An 18,457-nucleotide genomic window follows, 5' to 3' on the forward strand; every position below is an offset into this window, starting at 1 on the left:
TTAAAAGAAAAAAAGTTAGCTATTTCTTTAGAAGTTAAGACTCTCATTTGCCAAACTAAGTTATATTATGGTCTTTTTGTTATAAGGTGTCAAAAACAATAATGTTTATTGAGAATGAGTTTGATAACAAGATTAGCCAACATTTATTGAGCACAGTTATGTAAGGCACTGTGCTAAGTAAATCTTTAATGCTTTGTCTTACTGAATACTTCAACTTACTTATGAAGCAAATACTATTATTATCCCCATTACCTCATCAGGAAACTAAGGTTTCAGAGTGGTTAAGTAACTTCTGTTAGACCACAAAGCTAATTTATAATAGAGCCAGGGCTTGAACCCAGGTTTGCAGGACTCCAGAGTTCAATCATTACATTACACTGCCTCAGGGTGCACCCAAGAATTTCATGCTGCAAGCAGGAAACGACTGAGGCGAAGCCTTCTGTCCTACAGTGGCAGACCATTCCCTAACACAGTGGCTGGCACACAGGAGAGGCTCAAAATATACATGCTGATGAGCAAACATTAAAGAATAAGAATGATATAAGTCCCTTTTAGACTTGCAACCTACCTGGAACAGAAAAACTAGAAATAACAAATATTATATGCAGAAGTGCCAAGAGAAGGCAGAATAAAGGAGAAAACAGTGGTTTATCAGGAAGGGAATCCTTGTGGAAATGAGTGTTACTGGATCCTCAACTCCTACACATTTATGGTCTAGGAATAATGGGGATCCAAATAAATCTAAGACCTTCATGATACTCGTAAGCTTAGTGTTGGGGATGATAAAGGATGTTAAACATACCTTACACAATCAGCAAAAAAGTAGAAAGTACTAAAGGGCATGATCCTAATAATTAGACACTACAAAGGAAAATAACCATATAGGACAGAAAAGAGTCAGAAAAGAGAGATCACTGGGTACTGATCCAGGGATCAATGAAAGACTTCACCTCAAATTGAGATCTGGAGGTTTGAGCAGGTGATTTTCAAGACCCAACAGACATGGTTGGAATTGTGATGTCTAATTCAAGCCTCAGAATAACATCTTCCATATATACTTTCAAGAAATGAAACAAGTGCTACAGTGTCTGTCATTTGTTTGCAGACACTGTAAATTAATAAAATAAATTAATTTGAGCTAAGTGTTTTGGGAAGAAACTAAGGCACAGAAATTCAATAACTTGCCTCAAAGGTGAGGTTAAAAAAATTTACTGACTTGCAGTCCAATGTTCTAGCAGACAACATGGAACTCCATTCCTAAAAGAGCTGAAGTTAATGAAACTGGAACTTATCTTCCTTAGAGAGATCCATGTGGTCGGAAACCTTTGGATGAAAGCAACTAGGAGCTTAGAATTAACAGTCTCTACAACTGAGTCCTTTCGATAGAAAGCCTGAGACACAGTCAACCTACTCTGAGATAGTTCTTTTGAGAAACACAGTGATGATATTCCACACGGAAATAATGAACATAAGCAGCCACTGCTCATGGATGCTCTGACTCCACAGATGAGGCACACCTCTCTTGCATGAACTGAGGATTAAGCTAAACAGCAAGCTTTTCAAACCACGGGGTTTTTGTTTGTTTGTTTTTTAAGCACACATTAACTGAAGAACCCAACAGATACGCCAAAATGCCAAAATTCAAACTGACTTCCCGTCAAACCCTCAGTGATCCTCCCAAAACCCTGAGTGATTTAAGAGTATTATTTCAGTTTTGACTAGTGCCAACTCATATTAACATACATGCTTCACAGCCACCTCAATACTGCTCTGAAAACGATTCTCATTCGGAGAAACGGACGCATATGGTAAGGTGGCCTGTCTGTGGTCATCTGCAAATCAGCAGGCCCCAGGAATAGAATTTTAAGTTTCTTCTTAGTTCAGACCTCACCCCTAGGCATTTTAAACAGAAGGCTGCTGTTCAGTATAATCCCAATCATTATAGCATGCCTTCCAACACAAATAGAAAGGAAAAGGGAAAAAAAGAAAAGAAAAAAGGATCGATCCTAAAACAAGCTATGAGCAAAGCAGTGCCTAGAAATCCCTAGTGTCATTTCTTCCACCTTCAGGTATGAGTTTGGTAGGTTCTCCAGGATGAAGAGAGCATCTTTCAGGCAAACTAACAGCTTTCCTTCCCTTGTCCTCTTTCATTAAGAACGCGCCTTGCCCTGCAGGAGCTAAACTTTATCCAAGCTCCACAATGGCTGTAAGATAAGCCTAAGAAAAGGAGAGCACAGCGACCACAATGCTGCCCGACAGAAGAGCTGACACGAAACAGCAGAGGAAGAAAAAGCAAAAAGGTCCTCACAAGGTTCGGAAGTAGTTCCATGGAAATTCCAAAGAAGAAAACCTCATTAGAGCAGAGTGATGAAGGAAATGGCAAACGGAATAAACATTTACTGAGAGCCTATCACATGCTCTTCTGGGTGTTGAGGCTACAGCAGTGAACAAGACAAAAAAGTGGGGAACCACTGCTGGCACAGGGAACAAGAAGTGACAGGGACGGTTAGGCGGGAGGGTGGAAAGGAAAAACACTTCAAGCTGTTAAGTGCGAGATGGAAGCGTGGCGATCGGTTAAAGCTTCGGAGTCGGACACGCAGCCCGTTCGGAGCTGGGTTTGTGAGTCATCTGTAAATTACAGGGTGCCTCCCGGAGTTGTGGGAGTTCAAGAAGGTAACACGGAGAAAAGAAAGCGCGTCGCCAGTGTCTGGCGCTAGTGCGCCTGTACGCTAGCAAGAACCGTCTCTTTCTTTTTAATATTTTCTCTTCCCGTCCCCAAAACCCAGTACAGTGCCTGGGATGTCCGCTGACGGAATCAATGCATGAGAAAACGACTAGACGGATGAATGAAAGGCTGAGCGACTGAAGAGGGCAGAAACTGCCAGGAGGTGGCTCGGCGACGCCCGAAACACACCTCCCAACGAGAGCACAGGGGGTAACCTGGGGAGCGCCGCCGGGCCGGGCACAGGAGGCTGCAGCGCGGCCCGGGTAGGGGCTCCCCCGGGCGACCGCGAAGCGCCGAGTCTCGCCTCAAGGGAGCGTCACGCCGCACAGGAAGCGCGGTGGGGGGGAGGGGGGCGCCGAGGGACTCGCCGAGGGGAGAGGGGAGGAAGGGAAAGGGACCGGGTAGGGAGACAGGAGGCCGGAGTCCAGGGAAGTGGTGAGGCACCGGCCCCCCTCTTGGAGAAGTCACCTCAGACCCCCGCGCGCGGGGACCGTTTGGCTGTAACCGCCTCCCGTCCCGGAGCCCGTCCACCTAGCCGGCCTTTGCCCAGCCACTGCTGCCACATCTAGCCCCCAACTCCCGCCCCGCTTCTGCTCGGCTTCGACCCCGCGCCTCACAGTCACGCCCGCCGACTCGGCCCGCTCCGCACCTCACACAGGGACCGCCGGCGGCCGCCGCCATCTTCGCGCGCGCGCGCGCCCCAACCCCGCCCCCAGACGCCACGCCCACGTGATCACTCGCCTCCAGGGCGTGGACGGGGCTTTTCGTCACGTGACGGCGGGGCGGGGCCAACATGGCGATTCCCAGAGAGGTGAGGAACTCCGGGCGAGGGCGGCCGAGGCCGTGAGGGAGGCGGCCGAGGGGCGACGTCTACGCCATAGGTGTGAGGCGGTGGAGGGTAGCCCGACGCCAGCTCCCAGGCGTCAGAGAGTGGCCTACAGTGGAGCTTCCCTTCTTGCAGCTGGAGAACGGAGAGAGAAGGTGCTGGCTGGGTGAAGCTACCGCTCTCTGCCTGGCGGGGATTAAAGGGCCCAGAGTCCAGGGCGTTCCTAGTCACCCCAGTTCCCCCGGAGTCTCAGGTCTAAAGACATGACCCGAGAGTGCGCTTCCCCGGCCCCTGGGCCTGGGGCTCCGCTGAGCGGTTCGGTGCTGGCAGAGGCGGCAGTGGTGTTCGTAGTGGTGCTGAGCATCCACGCAGCCGTGTGGGATCGATACTCGTGGTGCGCCGTGGCCCTCGCGGTGCAGGCCTTCTACGTCCAATACAAGTGGGACCGGCTGCTACAGCAGGCAAGCGCTGTCTTCCAGTTTCGAATGTCCGCAAACAGTGGCCTGCTGCCCGCCTCGGTGGTCATGCCTTTGCTCGGGCTGGTTATGAAGGAGCGCTGCCAGGCTGCGGGGAACCCATACTTCGAGCGGTTTGGAATTGTGGTGGCGGCCACTGGCATGGCAGTGGCCCTCTTCTCATCAGTACTGGCACTGGGCATCACTCGCCCAGTGCCCACCAACACCTGTGTCATCTCGGGCTTGGCTGGAGGTGTCATCATGTATATCATGAAGCACTCGCTGAGTGTAGGCGAGGTGATCGAGGTCCTGGAGGTCCTGCTGATCTTCGTCTACCTCAACATGATCCTGCTGTATCTGCTGCCCCGCTGCTTCACCCCTGGAGAGGCTCTGCTGGTATTGGGTGGCCTCAGCTTCATGCTCAACCAGCTCATCAAGCGCTCTCTGACTGTGGTGGAAAGCCAGGGGGACCCCTTGGACTTCTTCCTGCTGGTAGTGGTGGTAGGGATGGTGCTCATGGGCATCTTCTTCAGCACCCTCTTTGTTTTCATGGACTCAGGCACCTGGGCCTCTTCCATCTTCTTCCACCTCATGACCTGTGTACTGGGCCTTGGCGTGGTCCTGCCCTGGCTGCACCGGCTCATCCGCAGGAACCCCCTGCTGTGGCTTTTTCAATTCCTCTTCCAGACAGAGACCCGAGTCTACCTCCTAGCCTACTGGTCTCTGCTGGCCACCTTAGCCTGCCTGGTGGTGCTATACCAGAATGCCAAGCGGTCATCTTCCGAGTCCAAGAAGCACCAGGCCCCCACCATTGCTCGGAAGTATTTCCACTTCATTGTGGTAGCCACCTACATCCCAGGTATCATCTTGGACCGGCCACTGCTCTACGTGGCTGCCACCATATGTCTGGCGGTCTTCATCTTCCTAGAGTATGTGCGCTACTTCCGCATCAAGCCCCTGGGCCACACTCTGCGAAGCCTCCTGTCCCTCTTCCTAGATGAACGAGACAGTGGACCGCTCATCCTGACCCACATCTACCTGCTCCTAGGCATGTCTCTTCCCATTTGGTTAGTCCCCAGACCCTGCACCCAGAAGGGTAGCCTAGGGGGAGCCAGGGCCCTAGTCCCCTATGCAGGAGTCCTGGCCGTCGGTGTGGGCGACACTGTGGCCTCCATATTCGGCAGCACTATGGGGGAGATTCGCTGGCCTGGAACTAAAAAGACTTTTGAGGGGACCATGACATCTATATTTGCCCAGATCATTTCTGTAGCTCTGATCTTAATCTTCGACAGTGGAGTGGACTTAAACTACAGTTATGCTTGGATTTTGGGGTCCATCAGCACCGTGTCCCTCCTAGAAGCATACACTACGCAGATAGACAATCTCCTTTTGCCTCTCTACCTCCTGATATTGCTGATGGCCTAGCTGCTGTGCAGCAGCGATGAAGGAAACAGGGACACGGGGAAGACAAATGGTCCCCACAGCAGCCAGCCACTTGGGCTTGAAGAGCCAGGAGGGGAGAAGCAGATTTAATTTTTCAGTTGAATCAGATTTAAAATAAAAATCAAAGCACTCCCGGTTTTAGTTTTGCTGATATTTTAAAAAGCAAAAAGGCTAAAAGGATACTGCAACAGCTCAAAGAGCTTGAGTGGGCCATAGGGCCCCCCTCACCTTGCAGTCCTCGGGGGGGCCGGAGTGGACACTGGAGGCCGTAGGGCAGAGTGGTTAACACTTCAGGTTCTGGTGTCAGAGTCATCTGGTCAGAATCCTTGGCTGAACCACTTCTTAACTGCGTGAGTTGCTTAATCACTCAATTCTCATGTCTGCAAGATGGGAATAATAAGAGCCTGCACCTCACGGGGTGTCGTGAGGTTCTGGCGAAGTGATGTGTGTGAGGTGACCAGCCCAGAGCCCGCACTTAAGTGCGAAAGTGTCACATAAGTGAGGGAAAGTGTCATTGTTACCCAAGGCCAGTCCTCATCTCAGCAAAAAGCCAGGCAAACCAAAGGGTTATATGGGTTGTACTTGGAGACCAGAGTGACCCTACTCCCCTGGCTTCATTCGGAGAATACAAGAGGAAAATAGCCAAGTGCATGTGGTTTCTCCCATTTGGGCTAGGAAGAGCTGAAGGGGAGAGATGGGGTCTGTTTGTTGCATCCCTGGAAGGGCTGGAGGAAGAGGATCCGTCCTGGGCTGACTACCTGTTTCAGCCAACCCCACCCTGCCTCAAGGCCTCTGCTGCCTGGCTGAGTGGTGCTGATGAAGGACAGGCTGGACAGCACAGGGTCCTTGTCAAGGGGTCCCTCCTGAGACCTCTCACCCTCCAGTCACGTCCACGTTGGTCTCTTCTCTTGGCGAGAAATTGGAGGCAAGGTCTGGTGAAGTTTACTGAGAGTTCAGAATCGCTCTTCCGGGGCGGGGGGAGGGGGCAGTGCATGCTCCAGCCTTGCTCTCCGTGAGGGCAGAGTCCAGCTCTCCCTGGTTCCCCACCGCATCCGCCAGTGCCAGCACAGCCTGGCACATGGCAGGAACTTGGCAGACCTTCGCTGAATGGATGAACATTTCCCATCAGTGAGAAGATAGCACAGCAGGTTTCTCAAGGCTGGACCAGGTTCTCCCCACTTCCCACCAGCCTGACACGGAGGGGCCTAGGCAGGAAGAGGTGAGAACTTGGGCCCACCAAGGCCAGAAGCCAGGAGCCGAGCTCTGGGAGCTTGCTTCTGGCTGAGCATCACTGCCAAGCCCTTTCCCTCAGAGGAGAGTATTAAGACATTCGTTTTGGGCTCAAAGGAGTCTTAACAAACCCTTCCCTTGGCTCAGGCTCCCCGCGACTGCTCGCTGAAGGAGGCAACACCGTGTTAGGGTGTAGCGTATATGAGTGCTGGCTTTGCCCCACTGACTCCCTGGGTGTTTTGTTCCCATACAGAGTGGAGGCTGGAAATCAAGGTCATAAAATCATAAGGCTGCTGAGGCCAGGCAGGTAGTGCAATGAAGGCGGACAGGGAAGGGAAGCGGAGAGCACACGTGCCTGTAAGAAGGCAGCTCCAGCCAGTGGTCACGTAGGCTAGACCACAGGCCCCGGGCTGCTGACCTGCTCATTCAAAGAAGCTTAGAAACCTGAATTGTTATGTGAAATCTCCCAATTTTAAAAATGTTGTGGGTTTTTTGTTTGTTTGTTTTAAAATGCCGAGGCCCAGACAAAACAATTCTGCATTGTGAAATCGGCCGGTGGCCCCCAGTTTGCAACCTCTGAGCAGAGCCCCGCCAGGCAGGTTTCAGATTTGGTAGTTGTTCCTGCAGCTCTGGGTGCCTGCCAAGCACGGCCAAACAGGAGGGACCTGTGGAGGCCCTCGTCTGGCCCCTTGATGGTGCAGGTGGCCAAATGGGCCCTGAGAGAAGGGCCTGGCCTGAGGCCGGAAATCGAGTTGGTCACAGAGCCAGGACCAGAATCTCAGACTGGATTCCAGGCTCTGGTCTTTTCCCTCCCCAGGAAAGGAGAACTGGGAGCATAGAGGTTAGAAGCATCGGCTCTGGATCCGGCTGACCTCGCCAAACACCTGAACAGCTGTGGGACTTGGGCAGGTCACTTAACCTTCCCATGTGTCAGCTCCTTCATCTGTAAACGGCACCTACCTGAAAGGGGTAAGGATCCAGTGATAAAGCACAGAAGGCTCTTGGCACCGCGAATGCCCACTAAATGTCACTTACTGTTATTAACATCGTGCATACCTCACCAGGCAGGGCTGGGCTACCTGGGATGTTTTTCAGCAGGGTTCTCATCTTGAGAGGAAGGCTGCTTGGGAAAGAAGGATCAAGATGCTGCATTTGGAAGTCTTTTTTATTCAGTGTCTCCCACTGTAATGACCAAGAGTTCCACGTGAGAGGGGAGACAATGAGTGAGAAGCCGAGAAGCCGGCAGAGAAGCAGCCAGAACCCTTTCATGGCCGTGAGACTGCCTCTAGGGGGAGGTTGTGTTGGGGTAGGGACAGACGGAGACAGATCTCGGGGAAGGCAGCCAGCCCAGCCTCCTGCTCCTGCCTGCCTGTCTGCACAGACACCTGCAGAAGGCAAGCCCTGGAGGAGAGATGCGAATTCCCCATTGCAGCTGGGTGGTGGGGGGAGGCGCTGGCGTTGGTGGCCCACAGCTTCTCCCTAGAGGGGGTGGCGTCCCTGCCCTCAGAGGGCCTTTAGGTGTACAGTGGGGGAAAGGGCAGCTCGGCTGTCGGCTGGAGCCTGCAGAGGATGGGGAGAGGACCTCGAGGTGCTAGCGGCACTGCGCCCAGCCTCCAGGACCTCTTCGGGAGCTGTCTGGGGTCCCCACACACCCTGCCACCTACCAGTTATCTGGGCTCCAGACGGTGCCAGCAGCCTCCATGAGGTGGAAAGTATAGGCCTGGCGTGAGCAGTCGGAGAAATTCTGCTCACTTTTGTGCACCACTTCTCCATGGATTAGGACGAGGGCCCCTGGCAAGGACACAGCGGCTCAAGAGTGCACTCGAGGCGGGAAGGGACGTGGGGGGGCGCCCCCTCCCTCAAGCGGTGTCGTGGGCTATTCATCCCCAGTCCCATCCCTGGACGCTCAGGGGCCTGGCGTCTGCCCCAGCGCCGGAGGCTGTGCTGTTGGACATGGGTTCCCCTAGGGTCAGGTCCCTTCCGCTGTGGCCCGCGCCCTTGGCAAGCCTCAGCAAGGGCATCCACCTCCGTGGCATTTGCAGAACCAGACAGAAGCTCTCTGTCCCGTGCCAGCCAGCTGGGGCCTCAGCCGGGAATGCAGGGTTGGGGCTCAGTTTCCCTTTTCTACAAGGAAGGGTGTGCTGACAGCCAGGATTTGTGAGCACCTGTGGTGCACCATCTTACATATGACATCTCACTGGCTTCCCTACTTTATGTTTGGGGAAACTGAGGCTCAGAGAGTTTCAGTCATTTGCTCACAGAGACAGCCGGGAAGTAGCAGGGTCTGGATTCCAGCCTGATCTGGGGGACCCTGCTGTCAGCCACACAGCTTTCAGACCTCCCAGTGCCCCCCGAGCCCTACCTTCCCTCATGCTGTGACTTCCCAGCCCTCAGGTGAGCTCGGTGGTCAGAGCAAGCACAGACCCCCAGGCATGGCCTCCGGGCCCTCCTCCCCGCCCTCTTTACACCCCCTACCTCTCCGCACTGGTGTGGGCACAAAGAGGCTGTTATCCCGGGCTGGCTCGGTCCCAAGGAAGCTGGTGCCAGGCGCCGAGCCAGCAGGGGCCCGGACCATCCTTCTCGACACTCCACCTGCGGGCCAAGGTGGGGACTTTAGCCTCTCTTTATTCGGGGTCCCTCCCCTGTGGGGGGTGGGGACGAGTGGGCAGGGAGAGGCAGGTGGCCTCACCTGTGTGGGAGCCAGGGATGAACCAGAGGCAGCCATTCTCCAGTGTGGCGTCTTCCAGAGCAATCCACACGCCCAGCACCCGGCCCAGAGGCTCCGTATACAGGAAGGAGGCGTCCTGGTGAGGGGAGACTGCAGCAGGCCCACCTGGGCATGAGGAGCCTGGCCTCACCTCACCTTGGCCTCGTTTCTACTCACTCTGTGGTCCTCCCAGGGCCCTCCAGGCCCAGCCTTCCCATGAGCAGTTAGAGTCTCACTGCTTCCTGGCCCAGAGACTCTGGGCAAGAGATTTCACCTCTCAAGCTTCAATTTCCTAAACCATAAAGCAGCCCCAACGATAACCTAACCTCACGAGGTTGCTGGAGGATTCTGAGACAGTGTATGAAAAGTGCTTAGTACAGGGCCTGACGCTGGAATCGCTGCCTGAAAAGCAGCTGCTATTGTTTAATTCCAGCCAGGTAACTCAAGCCGCCGTCCTTAACCAGCGAGAGCACCTCCAGCCACCAGATGGTCCACTGTAAGCCACCAGTGGTCTAAGACTTGGAAGTTGGGTGTGAAGCAGGAAACGGACCCAGCGTCCACATTGTAAACATCCCCTGCGTGGTGCTGGGGCCCAGGCAGGATGGAGAACCGCTGAACAGAGGACCTTAGTCTGTACGAACAAGAGGGTGCCGGTCTCGCCTCATCCCTTCCTGGAGAACTGTGTGCTTTCTGAGCACCAAAGTTTACGTCAGACTTTGACAATCCAGACAGTGTCCAGATGAAGGTGTCCTGATGGTGGGGGCCCCAAAACGTTTGGAGGAGTAATGGCTGAAGGAGCTGGGGGTGCTGGACTGAGCAGAGAAGGCTCAGGGAGAGGACGGTCATCCCTTCAGGAGACTGTCCTCAGGCTGGATGGTGGGGAGGAGGGGGCCCCACAAGGAGAATGCCTTGAGCTCGTGTCAGGAAAGGAAGAGCTGCCTGTAGGGGTGGTGAGCCCTCTGTCACTGGAGGTATTTGAGAGAAGTGGATCATCACCCATGAGGGAGGCTGGAAAGGGTATCTGTGCATCCAGGGGGTTTATAATCAGATCAGCAGTTTCTATGCTGAATCAGTCCTTCAGGGAAGTTGGTAAAATACAGATTCCCAGGCCCTTGCCACCCTCCCGACTCAAGATCTCAGGGGATGGGGCCCAGGAATCTGTATTTTTAAGCAGCAAGGAGTCGCTGCCAGGTTTGGGAACCAGTAGGTCAAGGGCTCCAGGACACCCCCCTCCACCCCCCCCACCCCACCCCCCACCCCCCACCCCCGGCATCCACTCTTTCAGGAAGCAGCAGAAGATGGCTTCTCCTCCGCTGGCCCAGGCTCTTGTCTATGGACGTCTTGGCAGGCACCTTCCCTCCCTCTGGAGACCTGACAACCACTAAAGTCCCAGATCTCCCGCCGGGGCCTTCGCTGGCCCCCCAGCCTGCTCTTGGCTCACCTTCGCCGCCCAAGTGAGGTTGCTGCAGGAGAGAGGAGGGGCCGGGTGAGGCCAGGGAGAGCGGGGAGGGCCAGGGGCTGCCCTGAGTCCTCCAAGTAGGATGCTCTTCCCCCCGCCACAGGTGTTTATCTGCAAGGCTTCCACGTCAGCACCCAGCTATCAAGCACCTACTATGTGCCAGGCCCAGGAGGGCTGCAAAGAGAAAAGCCACCCTGCCTGGCAGGGAGCTCCCAGTCTGAGCACACACGTGCCTAACAAGAACACAAGGCAGAAGTGCGGGGCGGTGGGAGAGGCTGGGGCCCGGGCCAACGATTAAGCCTCTGGGCTCCAGGATCAGAGATGTGTCCTCTCTTCCCAAGGGCGTTGGAAGGCTTCTTGGAGGAGGTGGCACTGGGCTGGGCCTTGAAAGCTGGGAGCAGAGCTTTTCAATAGCCAACAAAGGGAGGAGGCAGCCCCGGGATCCCCTTTCCTTCCACGGCACCCTAACTGAGCCCCAACTAAGTGCCAGGCACCCTAACCAGAGGAGACCGGTTTTCAGGTTCTCCCGCCAACTTAATAATACTTCCTCAGGGAGGCAGCTCGCGGCCCTTGTAAGGAAGGGCTTGGTATGAGCACTGTGCCCGTTTTACAGAGGGTAAACGGAGGCCTGGGGAGGACGGGGAACTCACCTTAAAGATATACATGCTCTGCACCACCACAGGCATCTGGAGGCCCAGACTTCTGGCCAAAGCCTGGAAGGGGGCAGAGGTCACATGGCCAGCCCGCCCCCACTCACATATGGCCCACCGGCCCACCCTCACCGACACCTCTGCTCACCTGCACCTTGGGGGAGTGTGTGACACACCTGAAGACGGGGTCATGGGCATGCAGAGCTGCGGGGCAGAGGTGGGCTGAAGAGCCAGTCCCCAGTCCCCATGCGTCCCTCCCACGCCCAGGCCTGGGCACCCAGGGTCAGGCCTCACTTTGATACTCTCACCTATTTTCTGTGCATTAAGCTTTCTGCTTGGTTATAACCGAGAAATGGGCCCCACAGATGCCTTCACCTGACCTATGACCTTATTCTTGACCTTCTCGCCCTGACTGGCCGCCCTTCAGAGGACCAAGGACTCCAAGGGACCCGTCACCTGGTAGCAATTTTGGTACTGCCGCTTGCTCTGTCCGACTCTGAGCACCGATTTCTCTCCTTTAAGCCTCAGTTTCCTCCTGTGTACAGTGGGATCAGCCCTGCCTCCTGGGCTGCCATAGGACTCCACGGGCTGACGCGTGTGCAAGCACAGCCCAGGACCAGGCACAGAACAGTCACTCTTCTCATTATTTACTACTGTTGTTATTACAAAAAGTGAGGGTTGAACATATTTAATGCCACTGAATCGTATACTTCAAAATGGTTACAATGGTAAATTTTCTATCATATGTATTTTACCACAATTTGTAAAAAAAAAAACAAAGCTACCATGATATAACTTCATGTTTAAAAATCAGTCTACAAGATAAATTATAAGGGTTTTTCGGGGGTTTTTTTCTTGCCACATCACGCGCCTTGTGGGATTTTAGTTTCCTGACCAGGGATCGAACTCGGGCCCTCGTCAGTGAGAGCACGGAGTCTTAACCACTGGACCTCCAGGGAACTCCCTACAAAATAACTATAATGCATGATCCTGAAAAAAAAAAAAAAAAAAAAAAAAAAAAAGAGGGTTTCCTAGCTTGGTTTAGGGGTCTTGGAACAGGGACCTTGTCAACATGTTTGGTGTTCCTTAAGAAGCCTTCAGGGAGCAATGGGACCCAGGATCCCCACGTGCCTGGGGCCTGAATCATCCCCAGGCCAGGCAGTAGAGAGTTGAGGAGCCTGCACACACCCATCTGCATGGGGGGTGGGCTCAAATGGACCCCTCTTCCCAGTGCTGCAGTGGCAATGTCATGTGATTAGCATCATAAGATGCAGGAGAGCAGGGCCCAAGAAGGACCCTGCACCCAGAAATGCCATTTGTTGGGCTACTGCCTTAACGTGTGCTTTGGGGGACGGCCCCCAAACTCTTCAGACCTCAGTTTCTCTCCAGCCCCTGCTTACCATGGCCAATTTTGTTGATGGATTTCTCCGGAGGGACCAGGAAATTTCCTGTGGCACAAGGGACAGGTCAAGCTGGAAGGACTGGAGTCCAGCCACCCCCACCTCTAGGGCCCCAGTTCCAAACCTTTCTCATCAAAGACGCCTTTCTCAAAGAAGAACCGAATCTTGTCGCCGCTGCTTAAGAAATAGTCTGTGCTGCCCTGTGGAGAGGGGACACCAGAGGGGCTGAGAGAGTATCATGAACGGGGGGCCTGGCAGAGAGGGAAGAGGATTCAGATGCTTCCCACCCCACAGAGCTACAGACGCCTCTGGTGCTTCTCAAACTCGTCCCCTGCGGCACAGCCGGTGAACAGGAACCCCAAGGACCTGGAAGCACAGCCGGAAGCTACAAGCATGGAATTTCTTAGAAACATCTAAATAAATCACACGACTCATACTCCATAATGGCATGAAACACAGGTACTAGATCAAACACGCCTGGTTCCCAGGGAGCCTTGGGCCACTTGTTTTACCTCTCAAAGCCTCAGTTTCCTCATCTGTAAAAGGGGAATAATAATAGAACTGACCTCCCTGGATTGTTGGAGGCTTCAGGTTCAGGTAGAGGCTGAATCTTATAGAAGTTGAGAACACAGAGCCTGCAGCTAGAATACTTGGGTTCAAATCCCAGCTCTGCCACTAACTGGCTGTAATCACAGCCACATTACTGAACCTCTCCAGGCTTAGTTTCCTCATAAAATATGGAGACTATTAATGGCCCCTATCTCATAGGGTGTTGTAGGGATTATGAGTCAGTATATATAAGGAATATAAGAACAGTCCTTGGAATGTGGTGTCATGTGGCATATCTGCCTTTATTATTATTATTATTACTACTGCTGCTAAATAGAAAACAGCAAGGACATGGCCAAATGCTCAATAAATATAAGCTATTACTAATCTTTTTCTTTTTTCTTAATAACCTCTTCTTGTTAATTTTATTGCTTTTTTTTTTTTTTTTTTTTTTTGACCACACCCTGTGGCTTCTGGGATCTCAGTTCCCCGACCAGGGATCAAACCTGGGCCACAGCAATGACAGTGCTGAATCCTAACCACTAGGCCAGCAGGGAACTCCTTTCTTGTTCATTTTAATATCATGTTTTAAATTTCTTAGAAGCATATGAAAATGATGCTCCAGGGACTTCCCTGGTGGTCCAGCGGTTGAGAATCCGCCTTCCAGTGCAGGGGACGCGGGTTCGATCCCTGGTTGGGGAACTAAGATCCCCCATGCTGCAGGGCAACTAAGCCCGCATGCTCTAGAGCTCGAGTGCCATAACTAAGACCCGACACAGCCAAACACATAAATAAATAAATATTTAATTTTAAAAAAAGAAGAAAATGATGCTCCAGGGAGACGCCCCATGTTCTCCTTGTGGCTCTAGCCACCCATGATCACCATATATATCTTCCTTCGTGGCGACATAAGTACAGTTTGAGTGTCACCGATGCCCCTACCTGGGTTCCCATATGGCACAGCCCCAGCACTCCCTCAACCGTGCACATCTGCTGTCACAGTGCCTTGCGTGGCTCAACTCAGTGACCTGTCTGGCCCTTTCCACGCCCTCCCCACTGAAAACTAAAAGTTATTTTTCAACATTCTTAACTCCTCTGCACTAGCAGGGAAACAAGTCTGGGAAGCATAACTGATAATAATAAAGACGGTGACGCTACACGCGTGTCAAGGATTTTTACTTCACTCATTAATTCACAAGGGAACCAGAAACATGTTGAAAGGAGAATTCCGAGAAACACACAAATATAGGCAATAAGAAACGCTGAAATGGGGCTTCCCTGGTGGCATAGTGGCTGAGAGTCCGCCTGCCGATGCAGGGGACACGGGTTCGTGCCCCGGTCCAGGAAGATCCCACATGCCGCAGAGCGGCTAGGCCCGTGAGCCATGGCAAAAAAAAAAAGAAAAAGAAACGCTGAAATGAATTTACAAATCAATGCAAAACTGAATCTAGCCACAACGGCAATAATTGCATCCTGCCGGGCCCAGTTCATACCCACTTCCATGGACGAGTATCATGTGAGTTATTATCAGTTCTATATAACTTACAGAGTTGTATAATAACTCAAAAACAATGCAAGGTGCTGGTAAGCTGGAACGGAGCACTACTAGACAGGACACCACCAATATTTTTTTCTTTTAATACCCATTTCAGGGACTTCCCTGGTGGTGCAGTGGTTAAGGATCTGCCTGCCAATGCAGGGGACACGGGTTCGAGCCCTGGTCCGGGAAGATCCCACATGCCGCGGAGCAACTAAGCCCGTGCGCCACAACTACTGAGCCTGCGCTCTAGAGCCCGCGAGCCACACTACGGAACCCCGCGTGCCTAGAGCCCGTGCTCCACAACAAGAGAAGCCACCGCAATGAGAAGCCTGTGCACCTCAACAAAGAGTAGCCCCCGCTTGCCACAACTAGAGAAAGCCCGCGCGCGGCAACGAAGACCCAACGCAGCCAAAAATTAATTAATTGATTATTTAAAAAACCCATTTCAAAGTCTTCACAATATCAGTAGTGAATATTGAGGGTTTACTGAATACCAGTGCAGCCAAATGAAACCGACTGTTTGGAGGAAAGTGTCATTCTGTAACCCTTTTTCTTTCTGAAGTCCCCATTCTCTGGGTTGCAAGCCTTCTAGTCATTGTAATTCCCTTTATGCCCACCAGATGGCAGACGCTCCTTGCCATGAGTAAGGGTGAGCCCCATTACTGAGACTGGACTACAGCTTTGGCTTGGGGGCCCAGCCGCAGGCAGCTCATACATTCAGCCTATGAAGGGTTAAGAGAACTGTGTGGGAGAACCCCTGGGTCTCAACTTACCCATCTCAAGCTGTACTGAGTCCTAGTAGGTCACTGGGGGAAACAAGCAGAGTTCCTTGTCTCATTGGGGGATGATTTACCCGGGTGGGCCCATCAGAATCACTTGGCTCATGCTGGGTTGCTGGCCACAAAGAGGTCCTTTGTGGCAGGAAAACTTCTAAGGAAGTACGGCAGAGCAGTGACAGCATGCACTTGGTATCAGGTAGATCTGGGTTCAAATTCTGACCCTATCAGTTACTAATTGTGTAGTTTGGGGCAAGTGAGCTGAGCCTCATTTACCCCACCTGACTAATGGGGGCAATAATGCTGACCTCATAAATTCGTAGTAGGGAGTGAAGGAAATATGCATATAAGACACTCAGCCTGGAGCCCGGCCCACAGAAAGCTTGGTGCCTGATTCCTTATCAGCATGAGCCCATGGGCCTTGGGGTCCTACCTTTCCAGGCTGCTGCTCTGGCTGGGGACTGAGCCACCCATCAAAGACCAAATCTCATTCTCACCTGCTCCAGGCACCTACCTGGGCTCTCAGCTGCTCCTCCTCCTGAGTGGAAAATTCTGTGCGACAGTGGAGAGGGACATCCATCTCAGCCACTATCTCGCCAATCCTCCGTTGCATGGCCACACACTCGTCTGCAGACCAGAATCCTTCCAGCACCAGGAATCCATCCTCCTGAAACTGCAGGCAGGAAGGAGACTCAGGCTTCTTTCTCCCTGTCTTCAAGCGCTCTTGATGAGGACTGATTTGACCCTTCCCCAAACCATAAGCCGTGTGGAGGCAGGACAAAGCATCCTGTTCACTGCTCTGCCCCCGTCCCTGGCGATGGTGTCTAGCACCCAGTGAAGAGCAATCAGTGTTGGCTGCTTGCATGAAGGAAGGGGAAGTGGAAGGGGAGGTGTCCCCGCCCTAACCCTCCAGGGAATACAACCTCATTCATTTATTCAGCTAATATTGGCTGAGCATCTACCGTGCACCAGACATGGTTTTAGGAGCTGGAGATTCAGTCATGAGCAAGCCAGCCATGATGCTTGCCTCTCAGAACTTAGTCTAGGGAAGGAGACAGATATCAAACAAACCAGCACACAGGTGAACTTATCACACAAAGTATGGTTTAATCTACCTGAAATACAACACAGCTGATAGAAAAATATTTATTGGCATGGGAATGTGTTCCACACATATTGTGAGTTAAAAAAAAAAAAGCCAACTACAAATTAGTATCCTAATTTGTGAGAACCTGGGCAAGTGCTTTCCCCTCTCTGACTCGCAGGCTAACAGATGGGGAGCACAGTAGTGCCTCCTTTATGAAACATATAGCAAGCAAGCAATCGGCGACAGCTTTTGTGATATTGTGATGGACCTTTTATTTATTTATTTATTTATTTATTTTGTGGTACGCGGGCCTCCCTCTGTTGTGGCCTCTCCCGTCGCGGAGCACAGGCTCCGGACGCGCAGGCTCAGCGGCCATGGCTCACGGGCCCAGCCGCTCCGCGGCATGTGGGATCCTCCCAGACCGGGGCGCGAACCCGGTTCCCCTGCATCGGCAGGCGGACGCGCAACCACTGCGCCACCAGGGAAGCCCGGACCTTTTATGTATTTGGCCCCCCAGCGCAGCTTGTGGAATCTAAGTTCCCCAAGCAGGGATTGAACCCGTGACCTCTGCAGTGGAAGCGCGGAGTCCTAACCACTCGACCGCCAGGGAAGTCCCCTGAAACTTTTAGAGATTCAAGGGCTGTTTGCCAAAATATTGTCTCAGCATAGGAATCTATAGGTGGGTTTAAATTTTCTTTTTTGAACTTTCCTGTGTTTTTTTGTATTTTCCTCTTGCCATCAGGAACAAACAACAAGGGTCATGTTTTTTAAAAGTCTCCGTCGCTCTGATTCCCACGGGTTAGCCTTTTCGGGTCTGAACGCGCCCGCCGGGTGGCTGCCCGGCCACCCGCCCCGCGCTAGAGGTGGGTTGTGGGTAGGGTGGGACGGGTGGATCCGCCCCTCGCCGGGCCCGCCCCTTCCCAGACCCCCGCCCCCGCCCCTAGTTCACAGGATCCAGTGTCTTCTTCTGGTTTCTTCACGCAAACATTCCCACGCCAGCCGCGGTGCGTTGGCCTGAATGGCCCCTGGCTGTGTGTGCAGAAGTTAGGGGTCATGGCTGTGAACCGACCACTCTGGGCTTCAGTTTCCTCTTCTGAAAAACGTAAGGGGGTGGGTCGAGTTCCCCGGGACTACTCCAAGTCCGGAGGGGCCCCCCCCACATTTACCTGACCCTCGTGGTGCCCACCCAGCAGGGCCCTACCTTCTGCAGCTGTGAGGGGCTCAGGTAGGCCATGAGGACGAGGCAGGGCGCACGGGTGGCTCTGCGGCTGTTCCTGAGGCTGGAGAGGAGAAAGGTCAGGAGGGGAGGGTGGCCAGAGCCTGGGAGGCCCAGGAGGATTTAACCCTTCCCTGCCCAGAGAAAACCGAATCCTGGCCTTCAGCTCCTCCCCACCCCCATCCAGAGAAAACCCATTCCCAGCCCCCAACACACCCACCCCACCCCACCCCCTCTCACTTCTGTCCTTGGGTGGGGCCCCCCTTGTCTCTGCCCCACACCCTGGGTCCATCCCCCCCCAGCTAATCCAGGATTAGCCATTTCTGATCTCCTGCAAGATCTTTAACTGCCTCCTTCCAGTTTCTTTCCAGAAACCACTCCCGGCTGGCTGTTT

At 53.2% G+C, this 18,457-nt stretch overlaps 3 protein-coding genes across 13 annotated transcripts in view; 1 reads left to right on the plus strand and 2 right to left on the minus strand.

Moving 5' to 3' along the window:
* Window positions 1–3,419, minus strand: part of NUP188 (nucleoporin 188) — a 46,851-nt gene extending 43,432 nt beyond the window's left edge. For both annotated transcript variants that reach the window (XM_024126142.3, XM_007103772.4), the window contains exon 1: window positions 3,375–3,419. In XM_024126142.3, coding sequence (XP_023981910.1) covers window positions 3,375–3,406 — 32 coding nt within the window. In that variant the 5' untranslated portion in view covers window positions 3,407–3,419. The remainder of the gene's footprint in view (window positions 1–3,374) is intronic.
* Window positions 3,420–3,506: 87 nt separating this feature from the next.
* On the plus strand, window positions 3,507–12,044 carry DOLK (dolichol kinase). 4 transcript variants are annotated; one of them, XM_055089515.1, is made up of 3 exons: window positions 3,513–5,054; window positions 7,497–7,648; window positions 11,823–12,044. In XM_055089515.1, the coding sequence occupies exons 1-2, from the start codon at window positions 3,815–3,817 to the stop codon at window positions 7,523–7,525; spliced, it is 1,269 nt and encodes a 422-aa protein (XP_054945490.1). In that variant the 5' UTR covers window positions 3,513–3,814; the 3' UTR covers window positions 7,526–7,648; window positions 11,823–12,044. The 4 variants fall into 4 exon arrangements, with proteins under 4 accessions (XP_028353479.1, XP_054945490.1, XP_028353480.1 ...); XM_028497679.2 differs by having other exon boundaries at window positions 11,861–12,044; XM_055089516.1 differs by lacking the exon at window positions 11,823–12,044 and adding an exon at window positions 9,820–10,625.
* On the minus strand, window positions 7,827–18,254 carry PHYHD1 (phytanoyl-CoA dioxygenase domain containing 1). 7 transcript variants are annotated; one of them, XM_028497684.2, is made up of 11 exons: window positions 18,049–18,254; window positions 16,275–16,433; window positions 13,020–13,095; window positions 12,896–12,943; window positions 11,644–11,699; window positions 11,496–11,558; window positions 10,828–10,849; window positions 9,369–9,497; window positions 9,155–9,271; window positions 8,344–8,470; window positions 7,827–8,080 (listed from the first exon to the last, which is right to left on the minus strand). In XM_028497684.2, the coding sequence occupies exons 1-11, from the start codon at window positions 18,079–18,081 to the stop codon at window positions 7,945–7,947; spliced, it is 966 nt and encodes a 321-aa protein (XP_028353485.1). In that variant the 5' UTR covers window positions 18,082–18,254; the 3' UTR covers window positions 7,827–7,944. The 7 variants fall into 7 exon arrangements, with proteins under 7 accessions (XP_028353485.1, XP_007103845.1, XP_028353481.1 ...); XM_007103783.2 differs by having other exon boundaries at window positions 7,827–8,239; XM_028497680.2 differs by adding an exon at window positions 11,952–12,148 and having other exon boundaries at window positions 9,155–9,497.
* Window positions 18,255–18,457: the final 203 nt, after the last annotated feature.

The sequence above is a fragment of the Physeter macrocephalus genome, chromosome 13 (genome assembly GCF_002837175.3).
Source record: "Physeter macrocephalus isolate SW-GA chromosome 13, ASM283717v5, whole genome shotgun sequence".
Taxonomy (NCBI): Eukaryota; Metazoa; Chordata; class Mammalia; order Artiodactyla; family Physeteridae; genus Physeter; species Physeter macrocephalus.

What these genes read in the sequence shown, in the direction of transcription:
- DOLK (XM_028497678.2), top strand. Translation starts at nt 3,815, where the DNA reads ATGACCCGAGAGTGCGCTTCCCCGGCCCCTGGGCCTGGGGCTCCGCTG.
- PHYHD1 (XM_028497680.2), bottom strand. Translation starts at nt 18,081, where the DNA reads ATGGCCTACCTGAGCCCCTCACAGCTGCAGAAG. An exon ending in CATCAACAAAATTGGCCATG is followed by an intron (nt 12,149 to 12,895) that starts GTAAGCAGGGGC and finishes TAATAACAACAG; the next exon opens with TAGTAAATAATGAGAAGAGT. An exon ending in AGTACCAAAATTGCTACCAG is followed by an intron (nt 11,700 to 11,951) that starts GTGACGGGTCCC and finishes TCTGCCCCGCAG; the next exon opens with CTCTGCATGCCCATGACCCC.